Source organism: Haliotis cracherodii, unplaced genomic scaffold, assembly GCF_022045235.1.
Source record: "Haliotis cracherodii isolate W230 unplaced genomic scaffold, xgHalCrac1.p SCAF_8, whole genome shotgun sequence".
Taxonomy (NCBI): domain Eukaryota; kingdom Metazoa; phylum Mollusca; class Gastropoda; order Lepetellida; family Haliotidae; genus Haliotis; species Haliotis cracherodii.
In genome coordinates, this window is record NW_027266341.1 from 5000987 (window position 1) to 5020517 (window position 19531).

Consider the following 19531-nt stretch of genomic DNA (forward strand, 5'->3'; position numbering starts at 1 on the left):
CCTCACTCTGCTATATACAACATAGCCACGATAAGAAACAAACTATCCAGTATCCAACATACCTCTCTCTGCTATATACAACATAGCTATGATAAGAAACAAACTATCCAGTATCCAACATAAGTCACTCTCATTCTGCTACATACAACATAGCTACAATAAGAAACAAACTATCAAGTATCCAACATAAGTCACTCTCATTCTGCTACATACAACATAGCTACAATAAGAAACAAACTATCAAGTATCCAACATAAGTCACTCTCACTCTGCTATATACAACATAGCTACAATAAGAAACAAACTATCAAGTATCCAACATACCTCACTATGTTATACAGTTAATACTGGGTTATCTCACTCTTAATAACAAAGTAACCACAATAACATATATCAATGATGAATGTTTTGTTTGTTTGTTGTTTATCACCAAACTCATCAATATTTCAGCTATATGACGGCAGTCTATAAATAATCAAGTCTGGACCAGACAATCCAGTGATTGACATCAAGAGCATTGATCCATGCAACTGGGATACAATGACATGCATTAACCAAGTCAGCGATCCTGACTGCCCGATCCCATTAGTCGCCTCTTATGACATGAACAGCAGGCTTTTATGGCAAGCATTGGTTGCTGAAGACCTTTTCACGGGTGCAATGAAGTATGTGGTATTCAAAACACCACATAAATATATCCACACTGAATTTCAGCTAAATCAAATTACTATTCACAAAGCATCCAAGATGACCTGCCGTCACAAAGTGCCCAGGACCACCTACCCTGTTATTCACGTAGTACCGCAGGTCTCGGCCATTGAACACCACCCATCTCCTCCTCCACCCTCTGTTGGCTTTCACTCTGCAACAGATCAGGGAAACAGTCAGCTGTGCTACCATGGTTACCACAAGCAGGGGCTGGCCTTTAGTATTCAGTAGACAACAGTCAGGGAAACAGTCAGCTGTGCTACCATGGTACCACAAGCAGGGGCTGGCCTTTAGTATTCAGGAGACAACAGTCAGGGAAACAGCCAGCTGTGCTACCATGGTACCACAAGCAGGGGCTGGCCTTTAGTATTCAGGAGACAACAGATCAGGGAAACAGTCAGCTGTGCTACCATGGTTACCACAAGCAGGGGCTGGCCTTTAGTATTCAGGAAACAACAGATCAGGGAAACAGTCAGCTGTGCTACAATGGTTACCACAAGCAGAGGCTGGCCTTTGGTATTCAGGAGACAACAGATCAGGGAAAGTCAGCTGTGCTACCATGGTACCACAAGCAGGGGCTGGCCTTTAGTATTCAGGAGACAACAGTCAGGGAAACAGTCAGCTGTGCTACCATGGTACCACAAGCAGGGGCTGGCCTTTAGTATTCAGGAGACAACAGTCAGGGCCAGGAGGACACAGCATCACTAATCCAAACTAACATGCAGGCTGCCACACACATGCTGTCCACTAGACAAGAAGTGACTGTCACTCACGACCAGGCATAACACATGTGGGTTTCTGGCTTCAAACCTACCCTGATCTACAGTCCCCAAACATAACGCTTTTCTTGAGTATAACACGTCACCTGCGTTAAACTATTGCTGTTCACCATTACTACACCAGTCATTATCTTCATTGAAAGATGCTGCTAAACAGGCTTTTACTGACATATCATAGATTTCAGTTTTTTAAATGAATCGAGCGTAACCACCCTAAATTGGGGATGGACTGAAACCGGACACACATTTTGGTAGGTCTTATTATATTTATTTAGGTGGTCTGACTGCCTAGCGAAAATATGAAACATAAAATTACCTTCCTTTTCTTATCTTCAACAGACACCCACAAAGAAAGAAAGAACAAATCATCTGACTGTTACTTTAACTGTTAACTTGATGAGAGGTTGTTTATCTAATCTGTGGGTCCTTATACAAGAGTAGTTATTGAGTTATCAAAACAATACCATGCAATTCGGATTCAGAACTTTGTATTTTTATGTCAGGTACACACCAATATGAACAAAGTCGAAGTCAAACTTGTTGCCATGGAAAGAGAAAAAATATAAATTCTAAAAATCTCTAAGTAACAAATGCACAATTTAACAATGACAACCTGGTCTTTTGAGTGCACAATTTCAAGAAATAACAACTATTAATTTTAGAGATATGGTCATGACAAACACACCACCATGAACAGAGACAAAGTCAAACTTGTTGCCATGAAAACTGGGAAAAATATAATTCTAAAAATCCCTGAATAGCAAAAGGCACCGGGTGACAACCTGGTCTTTGTGTTTGCAAAGTGTCATGAAAGAATACTTATGAGTTTTAGGTATATGGTCCAAACAAACACATCAATATGAACAGAGTCCAATTGAAACTTGTTGCCATGGAAACAGAAAAAGTATAAATTCTAAAAATCTCTGAATAGCATAAGACACCAATTGAAACCTGGTCTTTGTATGCAAAATGTCATTGAAAAATACTTATTAGTTTTAGAGATATGATCCGGGCAGACACAACAAAATGAACTGAGAAAAGTCAAACTTGCTGCCATGGAAACAGGCAAGAAATGGATTCTTAAAATCCCTAAATAGCTAAAGGCATCTGTTGATAACCTGATCTTTGTGTGAGCACGGTTTCAAGAAAGAGTACCTCTTGGCTAAGTTTAGGAGATATGGTGAGTGAGTGAGTTGGGTTTAACGCCGCTTTTAACAGTATTCCAGTTATATCGAGGCGTGTCAGCCCAAAGTGATGCAGGTCTCAGATGTTTACCACTTCGGTGAAACCCATGAGCAAGGGTATGGTGATGACAAACCTAGAAACATAATCGGGGAGAACCGGGATTTGAACTCACAATTATAGGTTTCTGGCCTGCCCAACTCTGCACAGCGAATCAAGGCGCCTTAGACGACTAGGCCGCCTGTTCCTCCCCAGGACATATGGTCCTGACAAACACACCACTGTCAATGAACTAGTATGCCAAATTTGTAACAAAAGGAAGTAATCTATGCTATCTGTCCTAGCTTCCAACAACTATTGATGCACCTTCAGGAGATAGCATCATCTATCAGGGTCAGACCTCCCCTATCTGTGCTGAGTAATGCACTCAATGATATTTATCAATGTTGATGTACACTAACAAACTATCACTGTGAGTTAAGGAAACACAATCAGTTATAACTGATGATTACAACATGACTGTTGGAAGCTTGTCTGATAACGGAGTGTCACAAAACTAAAACAGTCTAAAAAAAATCATCCCTCACATTATGTCTCAACTGGCCCAGATTAATAAATCAGATTAATTAACAAGAAATGACAGAAGTCCATATCGACAAAATGTGACTGAGATTGAGTGAGAGGGTTGTGTTTAACACTGTTTCGAGTCACAGCATGTCAGCTTGATGTGGGAGGAAAGTCTGAAGTGATGCAGGTCTCAGATGTTTACCACTACCATAAGTTTCTCACATGCCTAAGGGAAAGACTCTGCAAAGCAAACAATGGTGCTTTAGATGAGTGGGCCATCAATGCCCCCGATAATTAATAAGAAAGAGTTGACAGAACTCAATACATAGTCTGTGAGATTCATCCAGTTCAGGGTTAGAAAATGGCACTCATCTTATAGTCCTTGCCAATCTGCCCAATAGTCAAGGTATCATAAGGACTAGTAGATATTTGCCATTATTACGGGTTTTGCTATATATGATCATTACAAGGACTAGTGGACCAAAAATGTTAGTTTCTACCGCTGCAGTTCAGTGCATAGACAACCCATATCCTTGGTCTAGTGGACAGAGCATCACACATATGCATGCACACATAATAAGCATAATCTTGAACGAGCCGATAAACCCCATTTCACCTGACCCCACCAGTGTATAAACATTAACACATGTAATACACTCAGTTAGTCAACTGTCAAGGTGAGCTGATGATCACGGCGTCCATTTCCTGCGCCACTTGACCGACAATAAATGAATGTACAACTTCTCAAAATGCACTTCCCATACATGAAATGACCTATTTAGAGCCTCACATATATTTCACAGTTAGCTTGTCATATGCAGCAACTACATAAATCGGGTGGTCAGGCTCAGTGACTGGGTTAAACAGGCAACAATGGAACATGTCTCATTAACCAATCATCTTCGACTATAATATTTACACACAGCCATCACAGAGCTGGAATATCCCTGAGTGCAGCATTAAACAAAAAACAAACATATGACATTTTTTTTTTAAAAACCTCACCATATTCATCGTAACAAGCACTCTGGGTACTTTGAAAACTGACACAGGGATGTGTATTTAAATCATATACAACCAGTTATATTTGTTGTCAGAGATCGAGCAGTAGAGAACAAGCTCAGTTCAAACAGTTCAAAGAAACCAAAAGGCGTCAATACTAGTTACATGGCAAACATACACCCCTTCCGTAGTGTGGGTTTCTGTATAAAGTCTGAAATCTACACAAGACAATACAGACGGTACACTTCTGGCCAGACAGAGTAGGTGCTGCTTAGAAAGACTGATTACAACATGGTCTAGGAGTTGGCTTTTTGGAGCAGAGGGTTGAACATGGGGAATATAGTCTGTGTATGTACGTAAAATTAAATGTTAAGAAACTCCCAAACCACTCTTGTGTAATTGATGTCAGTAATTGAGGTCGCAAATAAATGTTACAACTTCAGCTGTCCAGCCACAGTTACAACAACTTAGCAATACTGTTACAATAAAAATGGGTACATCTGGCTCAATATTCAGGCAGGATAAGATGGATGAACAACTTCATCATTACAATCAGGAGCCAGTGTAGGTTACCGTTATCATCTATCTTGATAACCACTTGCTTGATAACGGTGTTAGAACCTACACCGAAATGTCGCTCCTAATTGTAATAAAGAGGTTGTTCATCCATATATCTAAATCATTTCTTAGTGTTCCACCTTCTAAATGCCTCTCAAAGAAGTGAGTTACATTTTGGCTGGACTAACAAGTCTATGTATAGTCCAATCAAAATCGTGCAACGAAACTGAAATCCGGTAAATGTCGTGCAGATTTCGGTCGATTGCAGGATTTGTACAGCATGCGTACCGCCAACTTGGTGTCAACAGATATTTTACAAATATTTTCATGTTTTTAATGAAGGTGCGACAGGATTTGATCCCTACACAATGTAAGACCCGTTTTATCACAATATAGATCTTGATTATCAATCAGATCGTCTTGACTGGGCACTGACATTCTGTTTAAAACAAAGCAAGTGATATGAGAGGTGGAATCTGATTGGTCTATAGGAGGGGTTTAGAAGGGACACAACTCGCAATAACCACTGGTGGCGCTACGATTGAGACCAGGAATTCCGGCCTAGTCCGGCAAGGGTGGAAACTGGACTATTAAAGTCAGTTAACTCTCTTGCCTCAGGAAGATATAAACAACAGTCTACCGTTCACAGTATATACCCTCTCCTATCATAACGTATATTTGTACTGTTATGTACGTGGGGAACAGCCTACAAACACTTTATAACTCAGAACTCGTCAGGGCTGTTCCATACATTATGCCGAGAACAGACATGGGAAGTGAAAGTGAGGAATGATCCCAACTGGCCACAACTGTGTGAGCACAAGCACCAGAGAGATTGTATACTGTAAACAGGAAATTTTTTGCGACCGTTTTATTATTGCGAGTTTTGCGAACGAGACTCAATCGCAAAAATTAAAAACGCAAAAATAAGTATAAATAATACACACATACTTTATTCATTGCAACACGTCATCAAATGTTGAAATCATCAACCAGAACTACAAGTTACTGAATAAGTTAAAAACACAAATGAATGCAGAATGGTCACACAATACATCACAAATGACAGTGTAAACAGACCAGTTAGTGTCACTGTTACCTCACAGTAATTCTGCCTTCTTCCAACCTCGCTTGATTGCGTCAGTGTCCTTTGCAATTTTGTCCACACATGACATGACACTGAGTTGAGTCAATTATCGTATTTGATAATTGGTCGCAATCTCTTCCGGTCAACTCAGAAAAACTAGCTTCGGAGAGAAGCTGTCTATTGTTTGGTACGTGAGGGGTCATATCAACACGGCAACTCGCAAAAATATCTCGTCGCAGTATTGTCTTTGCGTGGTATTCGCAATATTTTAACGGCGCAGAAATAAAGCTGTTTACAGTATATACGTGTCTATTCACCAAAGGGGTGCTTGTCATTACCCTAATAATAAATGTTAAAAGTTTTTAGAGTGAGTGAGTGAGTATGGTTTTACGCCGCTTTTAGCAATATTACAGCAATATCACAGCGGGGGACACCAGAAATGGGTTTCACACATTGTACTCATGTCGGGAATCGAACCCGGGTCTTCGGCGTGACGAGCGAACGCTTTAACCACTAGGCTACCCGACCGCCCCTAAAGTTTTTAGAATCCCTACATTCCAACAGTAAAGAAAAAAATGTCACAGACCCCAGGGCTGCCTAAATTAGCAACACTAATCACAGAAACACTTTCTCCATGAAAGCCAGAGCTCACCATGCAAGTCACACCCAATGATTGGGTGTGTACATGATGTCTGGTATTACCGTCTGAACATTTTAGAGGAAAAACATCACTGGCACACGATCTTAATCCGCACAAAAAGCCGCTTTCCAGATACACAAAATGACTATCACCGAGAAACGTAAATCCTTGTCTATTTACCTTCTGAGATTAGCACACTGAGCACAGCACCCTCCTCATCCACTCCCACATAGGAAATAGTGGCCATGAAAAACCTTCAATTACCAGCCGCCAAGCTTAAGTTCAGGCCAAGCAGTTGTAATTCTGTGCAGTGGTACGGGCCACATATTCACCTTCTGTCTTTTACAGTTCCTTATCTTTAACAACAAGAAACTGCACCTGCAGTATTTACTTAGGGTCATAGTTAGTAACAGTAACAATTGGTAGAAAGGACATCCTACAAATCACGTTTATGTGAGGATTTAATTTCATGTGAGTGAGTGAGTGAGTGAGTGAGTGAGTGAGTGAGTGAGTGTTCACTTTATTCCATGATTTAAACATATTTTTATTCAATAAATGAATCTGGATTGGTAAACAAGTCATCTGACATATATGTTAATACCACTCCAGTACAAAGTATCAGAAGCAAAGTTATTTTTATCAAGTAATATTGATACATGTATATATGGTTATATATATATACATATACATTAAAACCAAACAAACACGAGTTGTCAACAGTTTGGTGCAGTTGATGGAAGGGTGTTTTGTTACTAAGAAAAGCATGTCTTTAGCTATTTATTACTTAATACTTATATTAAAATATGAATAAAGTCTTAAGTTATAACATCAGTGCAAATCTACCAGAACGCAGGATGCAGTACACTGTTCCAGGAGAATAGTCTGTACCAGCAACAATTTTGTCTACCAGCCATAACTTGTCTTTCAAAGATTTTTAAGTAGAATTTAGTCTGAAAACTTAACTGTTATTAGCTGAGCTAATGAGACTAAAGTAAATTTCCTAAGTCTCGGACTTCAGACTTGTAGCTTAAGTCATAGACTGCAATAAAAACTTTTTTCAGTGAAAAACAGAAACTTGATCTTTCCTGAGTGCAACATGCAACATTAAAGCCTCAATGACTAAGTTGGATCGTCATCTGATGTAAACCAGTCAGGTTCACCCTAGGAATTTTCTTAGGTAAGGTAAGCTCATACAGCCCAAGTTAAAATGCCCCATTGTATTTGAAAATGTGGGCCTTCTTTTAAAATTTAAGGGCTAAAAGCACAAGGCCCCACCCTTCAATTATCCCTGCAACAGTATAGGTTCACCTGTGAAGGTGGCATTGTAGATAGGAATCTATCACTCCTGCTACAGCAATCATCCAAAATGAATAAACACATGTGTCAATTTATAAATATGTTAAATTTCATCTTAAGATTTGACCACATAGGTTGTCAGCCATTATCCAACCAAAATGTATATATAAAACAACAGGTTCTTCCCATAACAGATCCAGGATGTTGAACAAGAGGAGCTACACACAGGAGCCACGTCTTGAAGCCAACAAAACACAGGGCAGGTTGGACATGTAAGGCAGTGTTCACAATACAAGGGCTTCCTCAGATCCTACAGAATGTACATGTACGGACCCAAACCCCTAACTTGTAACACCAAGGCTCTCACCAGACATTCATGTTTAAGTTGGACCACTATAAGGTGTGTGGCAGATGAGGGTGGGGCCAATATTATCCATCATAGGTCTGCCAAATATTTCAATGACGAAAAGCAAACCAACACAAAAAATAACTAAAATAATTTCTATGTAATTCTTAACGTTTTATTACATAAACTGCCAGTTGTGGTCTACACGCTGTGGCAGATAAGCACATATCTAAACAAGCTGGCCTAATTTACGCTACTTCCTCAATCCATGCCAAAATAGGAAACGTATATAAGTGCTGCACCATATCCCATTGCCGGGAATAAACGTTTCAACGACTGCCACTGAATTGTAGGTCAGCTTTGTGGCGACCTTCACACATCCCTGTCACTATCAGCATACCACTAACAAAGGTGGTAGTCATAAACCAGCGTTAGAAATAGGCACTCTTCCTGTAGTCCCTGCCAAACTGCCCAATAGTTAAGGTATCATAAGGACTAGTAGAAATTTGCCATTTTTAGGGGTTTTGCTATACGTTATCATTATAAGGACTAGTGGACTGAAACTGTTAGTTTCTAACACTGTAAACCTGTCTATATCTAATTGTTGTGTGAAGGATTCTCATACAGATCTTACTTATGACAAAGAACAATAAGATGATGTATATCTTCAAGTGTTTTTTCCAAACCAGATAAGCCACAAAGTTTTGAAAACACTTAATCAATTAATAAGGTTGTTAATTTCAATGGCTAATCAGTCTGTGCCATACACTTTCAAGGCTATTAGCCCGAACTTGGCTCTATCAATTTCCGTATAACTTGTGTTATTATAAGGACTATTATCAGCTGAGCTTACAAGGTCGAACAGAATTTTACTAGACTCACATTTCGGACTAGTGGCTAAAGTCACAGACCGCAACATTCTGATCATAGTGATCATATTTGTGTTGTGACATTGATGTGATGTTGATGCGTCATGAAAGTGAAATGTTGATCAGAATTACTTATTGAAGATAAGCAATACGGTGAAACTGAAAATCAGGAGAAAGTGAATACTTTTCCTTGTAACATGGCCACAAAGAAGCCGACAGCACGTCTGAATCAACCTATTGTTCTGACAGTAAAATTGGTAACTGCAGTTCACACAGTGTGTGATGCCTTTGAACAATGGATGACCTCATTTCATAATGTCATGATTGTGATATTCTACAGTTTTGCACCGAACCAAACAACCCTAAAAATTTAATTCACACATGAAAATATTAACACGTCAATAAACAATGTTTAAAATCGTTTGGGTAATACTCGATATTCATACTCTTTTGCATTCTTTCAACACTAACCATACATGAGATAAACGGTGAGGTGAATTGGGTTTAACGTCGCGTCCAAGATTATTGCACTTATATAGCGACTTGCATGTATGTGTGTGTGTTTGTGTGGCTGCTTGTACTAGTCCGGACTGATTCCGATTTATAGTGCTAGCCCACTGAGATACCATGCCGCAGTTTAACATGAATACCCCACTCAGACACAGTATACTGATTCCGAGCCGACCAGTCCTTGTTTTAGCCCATTAATGCCGAACGCCAGACAGGGTAACAACAAGTACCATCTTTTAACGTCTTTTGGTATGACGCGGCCGGGGATCGAACCCCGGACCTTCCGCACTCCGGGCGGACGCTCTACCACTAGACCACGGAGGCGGTCTACATGAGATAAATAAGTGATAAACTGGATGAACATTTCTTATGCACGGTAAATTATTTCACTGATGATTGGTGAACTAATTACTGGGATGTTTGTTTGCCCGCCTGTTGCTCTCATTGTCCGTGTCGTGTGCAGTGTCAGCCATGTGGGTAACTATTACCTGACTTTCACCATCTGATAAATAAGCAAATGAGGTCACTATCTTTCATTAGCTCTATACATCGATGATCTGCCTACTTGCTCAAACAACTATTGCCGTACATTCCCAAGGCCTCCCCACTGACCAAATGGATATGTATATACATACACACACAGGTTTCTGTTATCTACAGTCAAATCACAAGTCTACAAATCCAATATACATAATGAATGTAATGAAATGTGAAACATTGTGACCTTGACCTTCACTGACTCCAACCCAACCAGGTGTCAAAAATTACTTCAGTGAGTGAAAATATGTCCTCAACTTTATGTATTTTAAGAATCCAATATGATAAAGAGATTATTAACCTTTGCGTGTTTCCGTATCATAAATATTATACATTAGGAATATAAAATATGTATTAAGCTTGCAAAAGATTAACATAATAACATGTTTATTCCCACAGATGATGATTATGACAGAGAAACCACTTGGATAATAATCTCCACATGTGCTCACGCAGCAGAGGCAGAAACATTTCACTGTTAGATTAGGAAACCTACTTCACAGCCAACTTTACAATGTCAGTCTGTGCCATAATATATTGGACTACCAGTGATACTTTGCTTTTCAGAGATTTTTCAGTTGTCGTCACACATCAACATTACCGGGATTAGCTGAGCTTACTAGACCAAAATACATTTCACTAGTCGAGCTTAAGACTTGTGATTTCAGTCATAGGCTGCAACAAAACAATAAGTAGTGAAAAAAGCAAACACGATCCATCCTACCTGTAACAATGAAGTTATGTGTTTATCAAGTTCGATCATCACCAGTTTATCTACATAGATACATATGTATCTATGCTTGCAGGCCGTAACACAATGCGTAGTTGTTTACGTATCTTATCATTCAAAACTGATAAAAAACTGTGTGAAAGTGAAATGTTCGTTTGTTGTTTAACGTCGGACCCAGCAATATTCCAGCTATATGACGGCAGTCTTTAAATAATCGAGTCTGGACCAGACAATCCAGTGACTGACATCATGAGCAACGATCCACACAATTAGAATACGATGACATGCATCAACCAAGTCAGCGAGACTGACCACCCTAACCAGTTAGTCGCCTCTTACGAAAAGCATAGTCGCCTTTTACGGCAAGTATGGGTTGCTGAAGATCTATTCTACCCCGGATCTTCACAAGGTGAAAGTGAAGCGAGTTCAGCATGACTACTGGGTACTACTTACCCCCCTTGTTTGTAGAGGTAGCCGAATCTCTCTGTCTTTCTCTGCTGAAAACAAACAAATGTACATACAAGCTCCATGATAGCAGTTGCAGGAAGGTATTACCTTTAACAAGGTACGGTCAACAGTTGTCATCTTACCATGCAACAGTTAACAGGTTGAGGCAAATAAATAATGTGTCACTATCATCCACATTCATCATCAAGAGCTGTCCTTTTTCTTAGGAGACATGCTGACCACCTAACAGGCAGTGACCTGTTGTGAATGGGGAGCTGGGGACTGAGGTCTCCACAGCTGGCACACTGGCACACTGGCACAACGTCATCCTACGACTATTGAAAGCCTGGGTTAAAGGATACGACAACAGTATCATCATTCTCTTGGCCCAAAGACACAGGCATGGTGTACTGGGGACCTATTCTACCCTGAGAATCACAACACGGAGACAAGCATGAGGTACTGGGAACCTATTCTACCCTGAGAATCACATCACGGAGACAAGCATAAGGAATTGGGGACCAATTCTACCCCCAGAGTCTAAACAGGGAGACAAGCATGAGGTACTGGGGACCTATTCTACCCCTAGAGTCTAAACAGGGAGACAAGCATGAGGTACTGGGGACCTATTCTACCCCTAGAGTCTAAACAGGGAGACAAGCATGAGGTACTGGGGACCTATTCTACCCCTAGAGTCTAAACAGGGAGACAAGCATGAGGTACTGGGGACCTATTCTACCCCTAGAGTCTAAACAGGGAGACAAGCATGAGGTACTGGGGACCTATTCTACCCCTAGAGTCTAAACAGGGAGACAAGCATGAGGTACTGGGGACCTATTCTACCCCTAGAGTCTAAACAGGGAGACAAGCATGAGGTACTGGGGACCTATTCTACCCCTAGAGTCTAAACAGGGAGACAAGCATGAGGTACTGGGGACCTTTTCTACCCCTAGAGTCTAAACAGGGAGACAAGCATGAGGTACTGGGGACCTATTCTACCCCTAGAGTCTAAACAGGGAGACAAGCATGAGGTACTGGGGACCTTTTCTACCCCTAGAGTCTAAACAGGGAGACAAGCATGAGGTACTGGGGACCTTTTCTACCTGGCGAAATCCCACATGAAGAACTGGTCCTTCTACCCAAACCAAAATTCCCAATGTTCCAGGTATCCACAGGATCAGTAGAAGGTACCAAATTATGCCCCAGTATCTCCCAGGTTTAAACATCCTCTCAGACAAAGTCATCAGAATTTCTTAGTGTGTTACTTCCTCAACCAGAAACATTCCATGTACCAACGAACATGAGATATCTCACCATTCTGCTGCGTACATCCATACTGAGACATCAACATCCCCACTGCGGCTACACCAGTCACAAGGCTATGGTGTAAGGTATTTCCTGACTCATACAGACAGCAGGAAACGGTGATGGACCCTTATTCACTTATTGGCAAAACAATGCCACCACAAGTTCATCATCAGATATACCATCGCAAACTAACATACTTAGTTCATACTAGTGTGGCATTTTGAGTCATGAAAGTTAGAATTAACAGTGTCAACTTGCCCATTTTAAAGTAAGGCTCCATTTGTACTTGAAGAGTGAAAAAAAGACTGAAGACTATTTTACCTATAATACAGGCTGTAAGCACTGGGTGTGGGGGATGATAGGAGCATGGCTACGGGTGGGGGATGATGGAAGCATGGGTACTGGTGGGGGATGATGGAAGCATGGGTAATGGTCGGAGACGATGGAAGCATGGGTACTGGTGGGGGATGATGGGTACTGGTGGGGGACGATGGAAGCATGGGTACTGGTGGGGGATGATGGAAGCATGGGTACTGGTGGGGGTCGATGGGACCATGGGTACTGGTGGGGGACGATGGGACCATGGGTACTGGTGGGGGATGATGGGTACTGGTCGGGGATGATGGGAGCAGGATGGAGGTGGGGGGTGGTGGATCATCGGAGGGCCGGGGCTGGTTGTGAGGGTGAGATGCCTGATTATCATCAACTAACACACATTTTACCCAGTGACTTTGCACACTGCAAAAAGAGATTCTTCTTCATGTTCAAAACTGATATTTGAAACATCCTCTTATCAATCAGCTGTTTCTGGAAATTGAATCACATAGCAGCAGCTGTCATGATTCTAAGACCAAAGACAAATAATTATACGTTAAGTTGGAGTGAGTTGTGTTTAACGCCGCTTTTAACAGTATTCCAGTTATATAACAGCATGTCAGCTTAATGTGGGAGGAAAGCCCAAAGTGATGCAGGTCTCAGACGTTTACCACTTCGGTGAAACCCACGAGCATGGGTATGGTGCTGACAAACCTAGAAACATAATCGGGGTGAACCGGGATTCAAAACCACAATCATAGGTTACTGGTGTACCCAAGGGATGCAACTCTGCACAGTGAATCGCGGCACCTTAGACGACTGGGCCACCCCTGCCCCCACGTTAAGTTACACGTTAAGTTTGTTCAGGCATCCAGCACTAACAGACTAAAAACTAAAGCCAAAAGTTCAAAGGACCTCAGACCAAACAAAGGTTAACTTACTGATGACTGTCCAGAGATGATAGGTACCGATGCCGAGCTAGAAGTTCCTGACTGCATGGACAATCCAGAACTGCCGGATGTCCGGGTTCGACCAAGCGTGTCTGTACTGAACGGTTCATCGGAACTGTCACTGCTGTCCAAGCTTTGCTCTGTAATCAACAAAATCATCAATGACACTAAGGTTCATGTCAAGGTAATAACAACAGAGAGTTGTAGATACACATGACTCTACTCTACATCATCTACAACCCTGGGACTCTCACATCTGGTCTCAGACCACAGTTATCCCCCATAAGTTTTACCATGAACCGGAAGGATAGTAGGAGAATATAGTGCCCTGTCCAAATGGGCTGTTCAGCCTGTGCCAATTTTTTTGGAGTGACTTGTGATAGCTTGTAGGTTACCAATTTTTTGTTAGCCACAATCTGTGAAGGTATTGATTCCAGCTTCCCATGACTTGACCCCAAGTTGAAAGCCACTGTGTGTTTCGGCTCGAAACTTCCGGTGAGCACTGATTACAGGGGACCTATTCAGTCATGGAATCCCCACAGGGAGAAAGCATGGGCACTGGGGACCTATTCAGTCATGGAATCCCCACAGGGAGACAAGCATAGGCACTAAGGACCTATTCAGTCATGGAATCCCCACATGGAGAAAGCATGGGCACTGGGGACCTATTCAGTCATGGAATCCCCACAGGGAGAAAGCATGGGCACTGGGGGCCTATTCAGTCATGGAATCCCCACAGGGAGACAAGCATAGGCACTGGGGACCTATTCAGTCATGGAATCCCCACAGGGAGACAGGCATAGGCACTGGGGACCTATTCAGTCATGGAATCCCCACAGGGAGACAAGCATAGGCACTGGGGACCTATTCAGTCATGGAATCCCCACAGGGAGACAAGCATAGGCACTGGGGGCCTATTCAGTCATGGAATCCCTACAGGGAGAAAGCATGGGCACTGGGGACCTATTCAGTCATGGAATCCCCACAGGGAGACAAGCATAGGCACTGGGGACCTATTCAGTCATGGAATCCCCACAGGGAGACAAGCATAGGCACTGGGGACCTATTCAGTCATGGAATCCCCACAGGGAGACAAGCATAGGCACTGGGGACCTATTCAGTCATGGAATCCCCAAAGGGAGAAAGCATGGGGTACTGGGGACCTTTTCTTCCCTGGAATTCCTGCAGGGAGGGAAGCATAGTTACTTGGGACCTGTTCAGTCATGGAATCCTCACAGGGAGACAAGCATAGGCACTGGGGACCTATTCAGTCATGGAATCCCCACAGGGAGAAAGCATGGGGTACTGGGGACCTTTTCTTCCCTGGAATTCCTGCAGGGAGGGAAGCATAGGTACTTGGGACCTGTTCTGTCCTGGAATCCCCACAGGGAGACAAGCATGGGTACTGGGGACCTATTCAGACCAGGAATCTCCACAGGGAGACAAGCATGGGGTACTTGGGACCTTTTCTTCCCTGGAATTCCCACTGGGAGGGAAGCATATGTTCTTGGGACCTGTTCAGACCTAGAATCCTCATGTGTAATCAACATTTAAATTGATTACACTTTGGGTAAACAAAATATCTTCTGAATGATGTTATGATGGCTTAAAAACAAATACCATAATCCATCCAACTTATGAAAAGCATTTACTCCACCTTTAGTAACATAAGTGAATGTGACCAAGTGCATACTCCTAGCACTAGTAAATTATCTTGTGTGTTACAGACAGTCATGTCGGCTCTGTCTCGCCAGTTACTTGTTAAGATATACAACAATGAGATCGTGCTACACAGCTTATATTTCCATCACAGTAGGTCAACACACAGATAGACCTGTACCTACCAACAAGGAAGTCAACCAAGAGGTGAGACAAGCAACTGAATGTATGTGAGCATGTACCATATTCAGCATATTAAATGCCCTACTCCAACTTCAGGACCAATCCCTAAGTAGTCTTTATGAGCACCCGTTACTTAGATAAAAAATGTACACCAATTTCCACAATGTAGACACCATTCTTCTGTTTTTGCTTCCACAAAAGCAAATCATACTGAAGTCCATTCTTAAATACCTAACTCATATGGTAATATGCTTTCAATAAAATTACAAAAACTAATTGTTGATTCACAAAATGCACCTACCGGTATTCTTCTCCAAAATGATTTATCATGCTTGCACAATACTACCATTAAATATGATAAAGGCGTGCAGTCAACATCTTTTGAGGGCACCCTAGAAACCTATGATCATGGGTTTGAATCCTGGTTCAACCTGATTATGTTTTTAGTTTTGTCTGCACCATACCCATGCTAATGGTTTCACATTATGTCTGAGGCCTGCACCACGTCGGGCTTTCCTCCCACAGTAACTGTGAGTTAGTGATTGAGTAAGCCGCTTTTAGAAATATTCCAGTAATATCTTGGAGGGGCAAATCACAAATGGGCTTCACACATTGTACCCATGTCGGGAATCGAACCCGGGACTTCGGCGTGACAAGTGAACACTTTAACCACTAGGCTACCCGACCACTCCACCCCACCCACAGCCAGCCCCCAGTAACTGTGATATACATGTAACTGGAAAACTGTTCAAAGCAGCATAACATCTCACTCACTCACTCACTCGCACTCACTCACAGGGGTGATTCTAAAATTGTTATGGAATGGTGATATAATGTGTGACTTCCCCATGTCAGTTTTACATTGTATGGCTTTAACAGTGCTGATTGCAGCCAAACTCAACCTTCGCTCACTCCACACTCAACTGTTTTTTCATGACCTAAAACATTCCAAAATTTCACATCTGTCTCCTTTCAAAAAAATGTGTACAGTTCACAGCGACCTTGTTTCAAAGTTGGAAATCACTCAAATATTGGGACACCTACACTGCACTTTCCGGGCTGATGCTCTATTCAAGCCTGGGTATGCATGGTGGAGACACACTGAGAATCAAATTTGACTTCGAACACGTTACCATTGGATCTATGTAGCTCAATTAATTGTTTGTTTCTTGTTTTGTTTTTCTTAAACGCTGCACACAGCAGTATTCCGGCTATACGACTGCTGTCTGTAAATTATCAAGTGTGGAACAGACAATCCAGTGATTGACATCATGAGCATCAATGCAAGCAACCAGGACAGATGACAGGCACTCAACCAAGCCTGGCCACCTGACCCATTCAGTCACCCCTTACAAACTATATTCTTACCCAGAATCCCCACAGGCGTAGGGCTTCAAGAGCACTCGAGTACTTGGGCTCGTGCCGAGTTTAGCTGGACTCAAGTCCAGTTTGAAAGCAAGATAACTCCAATTTGGTCGACTTTCAACAACTTAATAGAAACGTGTCTTTATGTAACTTTCTTTTTTTGAGTAATCAATTAAATCAAATAAAAGTGTCAATAGCTTTTCTCTTAGTTCTTTTTCAAATACACTTATTTACAATCATTTCATAAGGATATTTCCTGTTTAAAAAAAGTACTTTATTCCTTGTTTAAAAGGGATGTTTTACGAAACTATTAAACTGTCGCAAGCAGTAGACCTATTCATTCTAAATTAACATTGTAACGTTAATGATTATTAATTCAATATTTTCATCAGATATTTATAAATGGACATCAGTTTATTAAATATTAACATTGTGTTACTGTATCTCATTCTAATTATCTCTTCAAATGTCAGGAAAACATCTTATAGAAGTCAACTATAAATTTACAAGCCAAATAATCTTTCAATGTTTTGTTTTCAATGAGGAAAAAGGTAAATACTGGCTTGTGAATTTGAATCACATTGAAAATGTTACTTTTAACTTATCTATATTTTGTCATTTATTGACCATTTCCTTTGGCACTGGCATCAAATGATCTTATATATCATATAAGGTATACCTAAGCAGCTACCCCGCCCAAATCCAGCCAATCATCAGTCAAAACATACAACATGAGAGCAATATTTTTTTCACCCTGAGATGTAAACGATTTCTTTTCCCAAGTTGACAATTCTTGTTTCAATGAAGCTTCAGCGAATCAGCATACAAATTTCAAAGGTATTTTATTTGATACGCGATCACACTGGTTTTCTTAGTGATCTACGATGTCATTGTGACTCTTTCATTTTGTATACGATAGGATATTTGCTTATTTCATTGAACAGATGTGCTATAATTGCGGATACTTGAGCACGAGCCGATTCTCAACCCTTGGGTACGCGAGTCCATATTTTTGGACCCGTTGAAGCCCTAGACAGGTGACTGAGGTTGCTATGCTTGGTTCATTGGTTTGTTGTTTAGCGCCGCACTCAGCAATATTCCAGCTATATGACGTCAGTTTGTAAATAATCGAGTCTGGACCAGGCAATCCAGGGATTAATATCATGAGCATTGATCCACACACTTTGGATGCGATGACATGCATCAACCAAGTCAGCGAGCCTAACCACCCGATCCCGTTAGTCGCCTCTTACGACAAGCTTAGTCGTCTTTTACGGCAAGCATGGATTGCTGAAGACCTATTCTTCCCCGAATCTTCATGGGTTGTGGTTGTTATGCAAACACAAGCAAAATTAAGTCCCCTGACACGAGCCATCACACATACCAACCTGCAAGCACGCTGATAGTGTTGGGGTGGTCATCAACATAAATACCGAAAGTATAGGAGAGGTCGTCATCACTCACAGAATCTGTCTCCATCTTCTTGAACTGGATGCATATAAAGCTTGAAAATCAGGGAAGTTTTCACATTATGAAACCAATCTTCAGCAAATTTCTTCACCCTTTCCCATTACAGGCTATCAACCAATGAACATCCGTGTTCTCAAGTACGTCCCATCAGGACTTGATTGATAACTGAATGCTGTTGGCATATCATATCACGAATCAGGTGTACTTTCGTCCAATGTTTTTCATATCACAAACATTCAAATGCCATTACAAAAACAGATTACCTTTCACAAAAACTACAGTGTCCATATCATAGGTTGTTTAAAATGTTTTTTCACTTAAACAGTAAAGGTAAACAATAAACTCTCAACAGTGATGACGTGGTGTTCACACGAAAGTGGTAACAAAAACCCTTTAGGTGTAACCGTGACACTGATCCGATGCTGAACCGTTCATGTGGCCTTTATGGTGACCGTCTGCCTGCTCTGTTTTTAGAAACAGGAAGAGTCACAGTACCACATCACAATACTGACAGTGTGGTGCACTGTTGCACCAACCTATAAAACCATCTCCTTATGCATGCCTCAGCTGAACACACAGGTAACACTGCATGATGCTGCCATGGTGTACCACAGATTAGACTGGACAGAAGGTGGTGTCCTTGGCTTCCACAAGCAGGGGAAATATCCACCTCCACACAGTATGTATACACATAGAAGAATAACTGCTGTTCCCAATCCTCCTCCCAATCACAAATACAAATATCGTTGCTAGAAAGTCTGTCTTAAATCTGGATCATCGGTTTGACTGGCCTTGAAGACCTATTCCTTATCCAGTCCACCAGCACAAAGAGAAGTTACCTTGGTTACTGCTGACCAAACTAGTTCCTTTGAAAAATCTTTCCTTACAGCCATGTAATATACTCTAACAGTTTCACAACAAAATCGCTACACACAACATTCAGATAAGCTACAACACTTTTCAGCCACAATCGAAGCTGTCAAATCAATTCTTGACAAGCGATCCTTCCCGAGGTAACAGCGA

At 41.5% G+C, this 19531-nt stretch overlaps 1 protein-coding gene across 3 annotated transcripts in view; it reads right to left on the bottom strand.

Annotated features, from left to right (window-relative positions):
- The window catches only part of LOC139450566 (arf-GAP with Rho-GAP domain, ANK repeat and PH domain-containing protein 1-like), a 115515-nt gene that overhangs the window by 58336 nt on the left and 37648 nt on the right, over nt 1-19531 (bottom strand). For 2 of the 3 annotated variants that reach the window (XM_071232320.1, XM_071232319.1), the window contains exons 4-6: nt 13823-13971; nt 11265-11308; nt 784-862 (exon numbers count right to left, since the gene is read on the bottom strand). In XM_071232320.1, the coding sequence (XP_071088421.1) occupies nt 784-862; nt 11265-11308; nt 13823-13971 (272 nt within the window). The remainder of the gene's footprint in view (nt 1-783; nt 863-11264; nt 11309-13822; nt 13972-19531) is intronic. The other variant, XM_071232321.1, reaches the window with a different exon arrangement.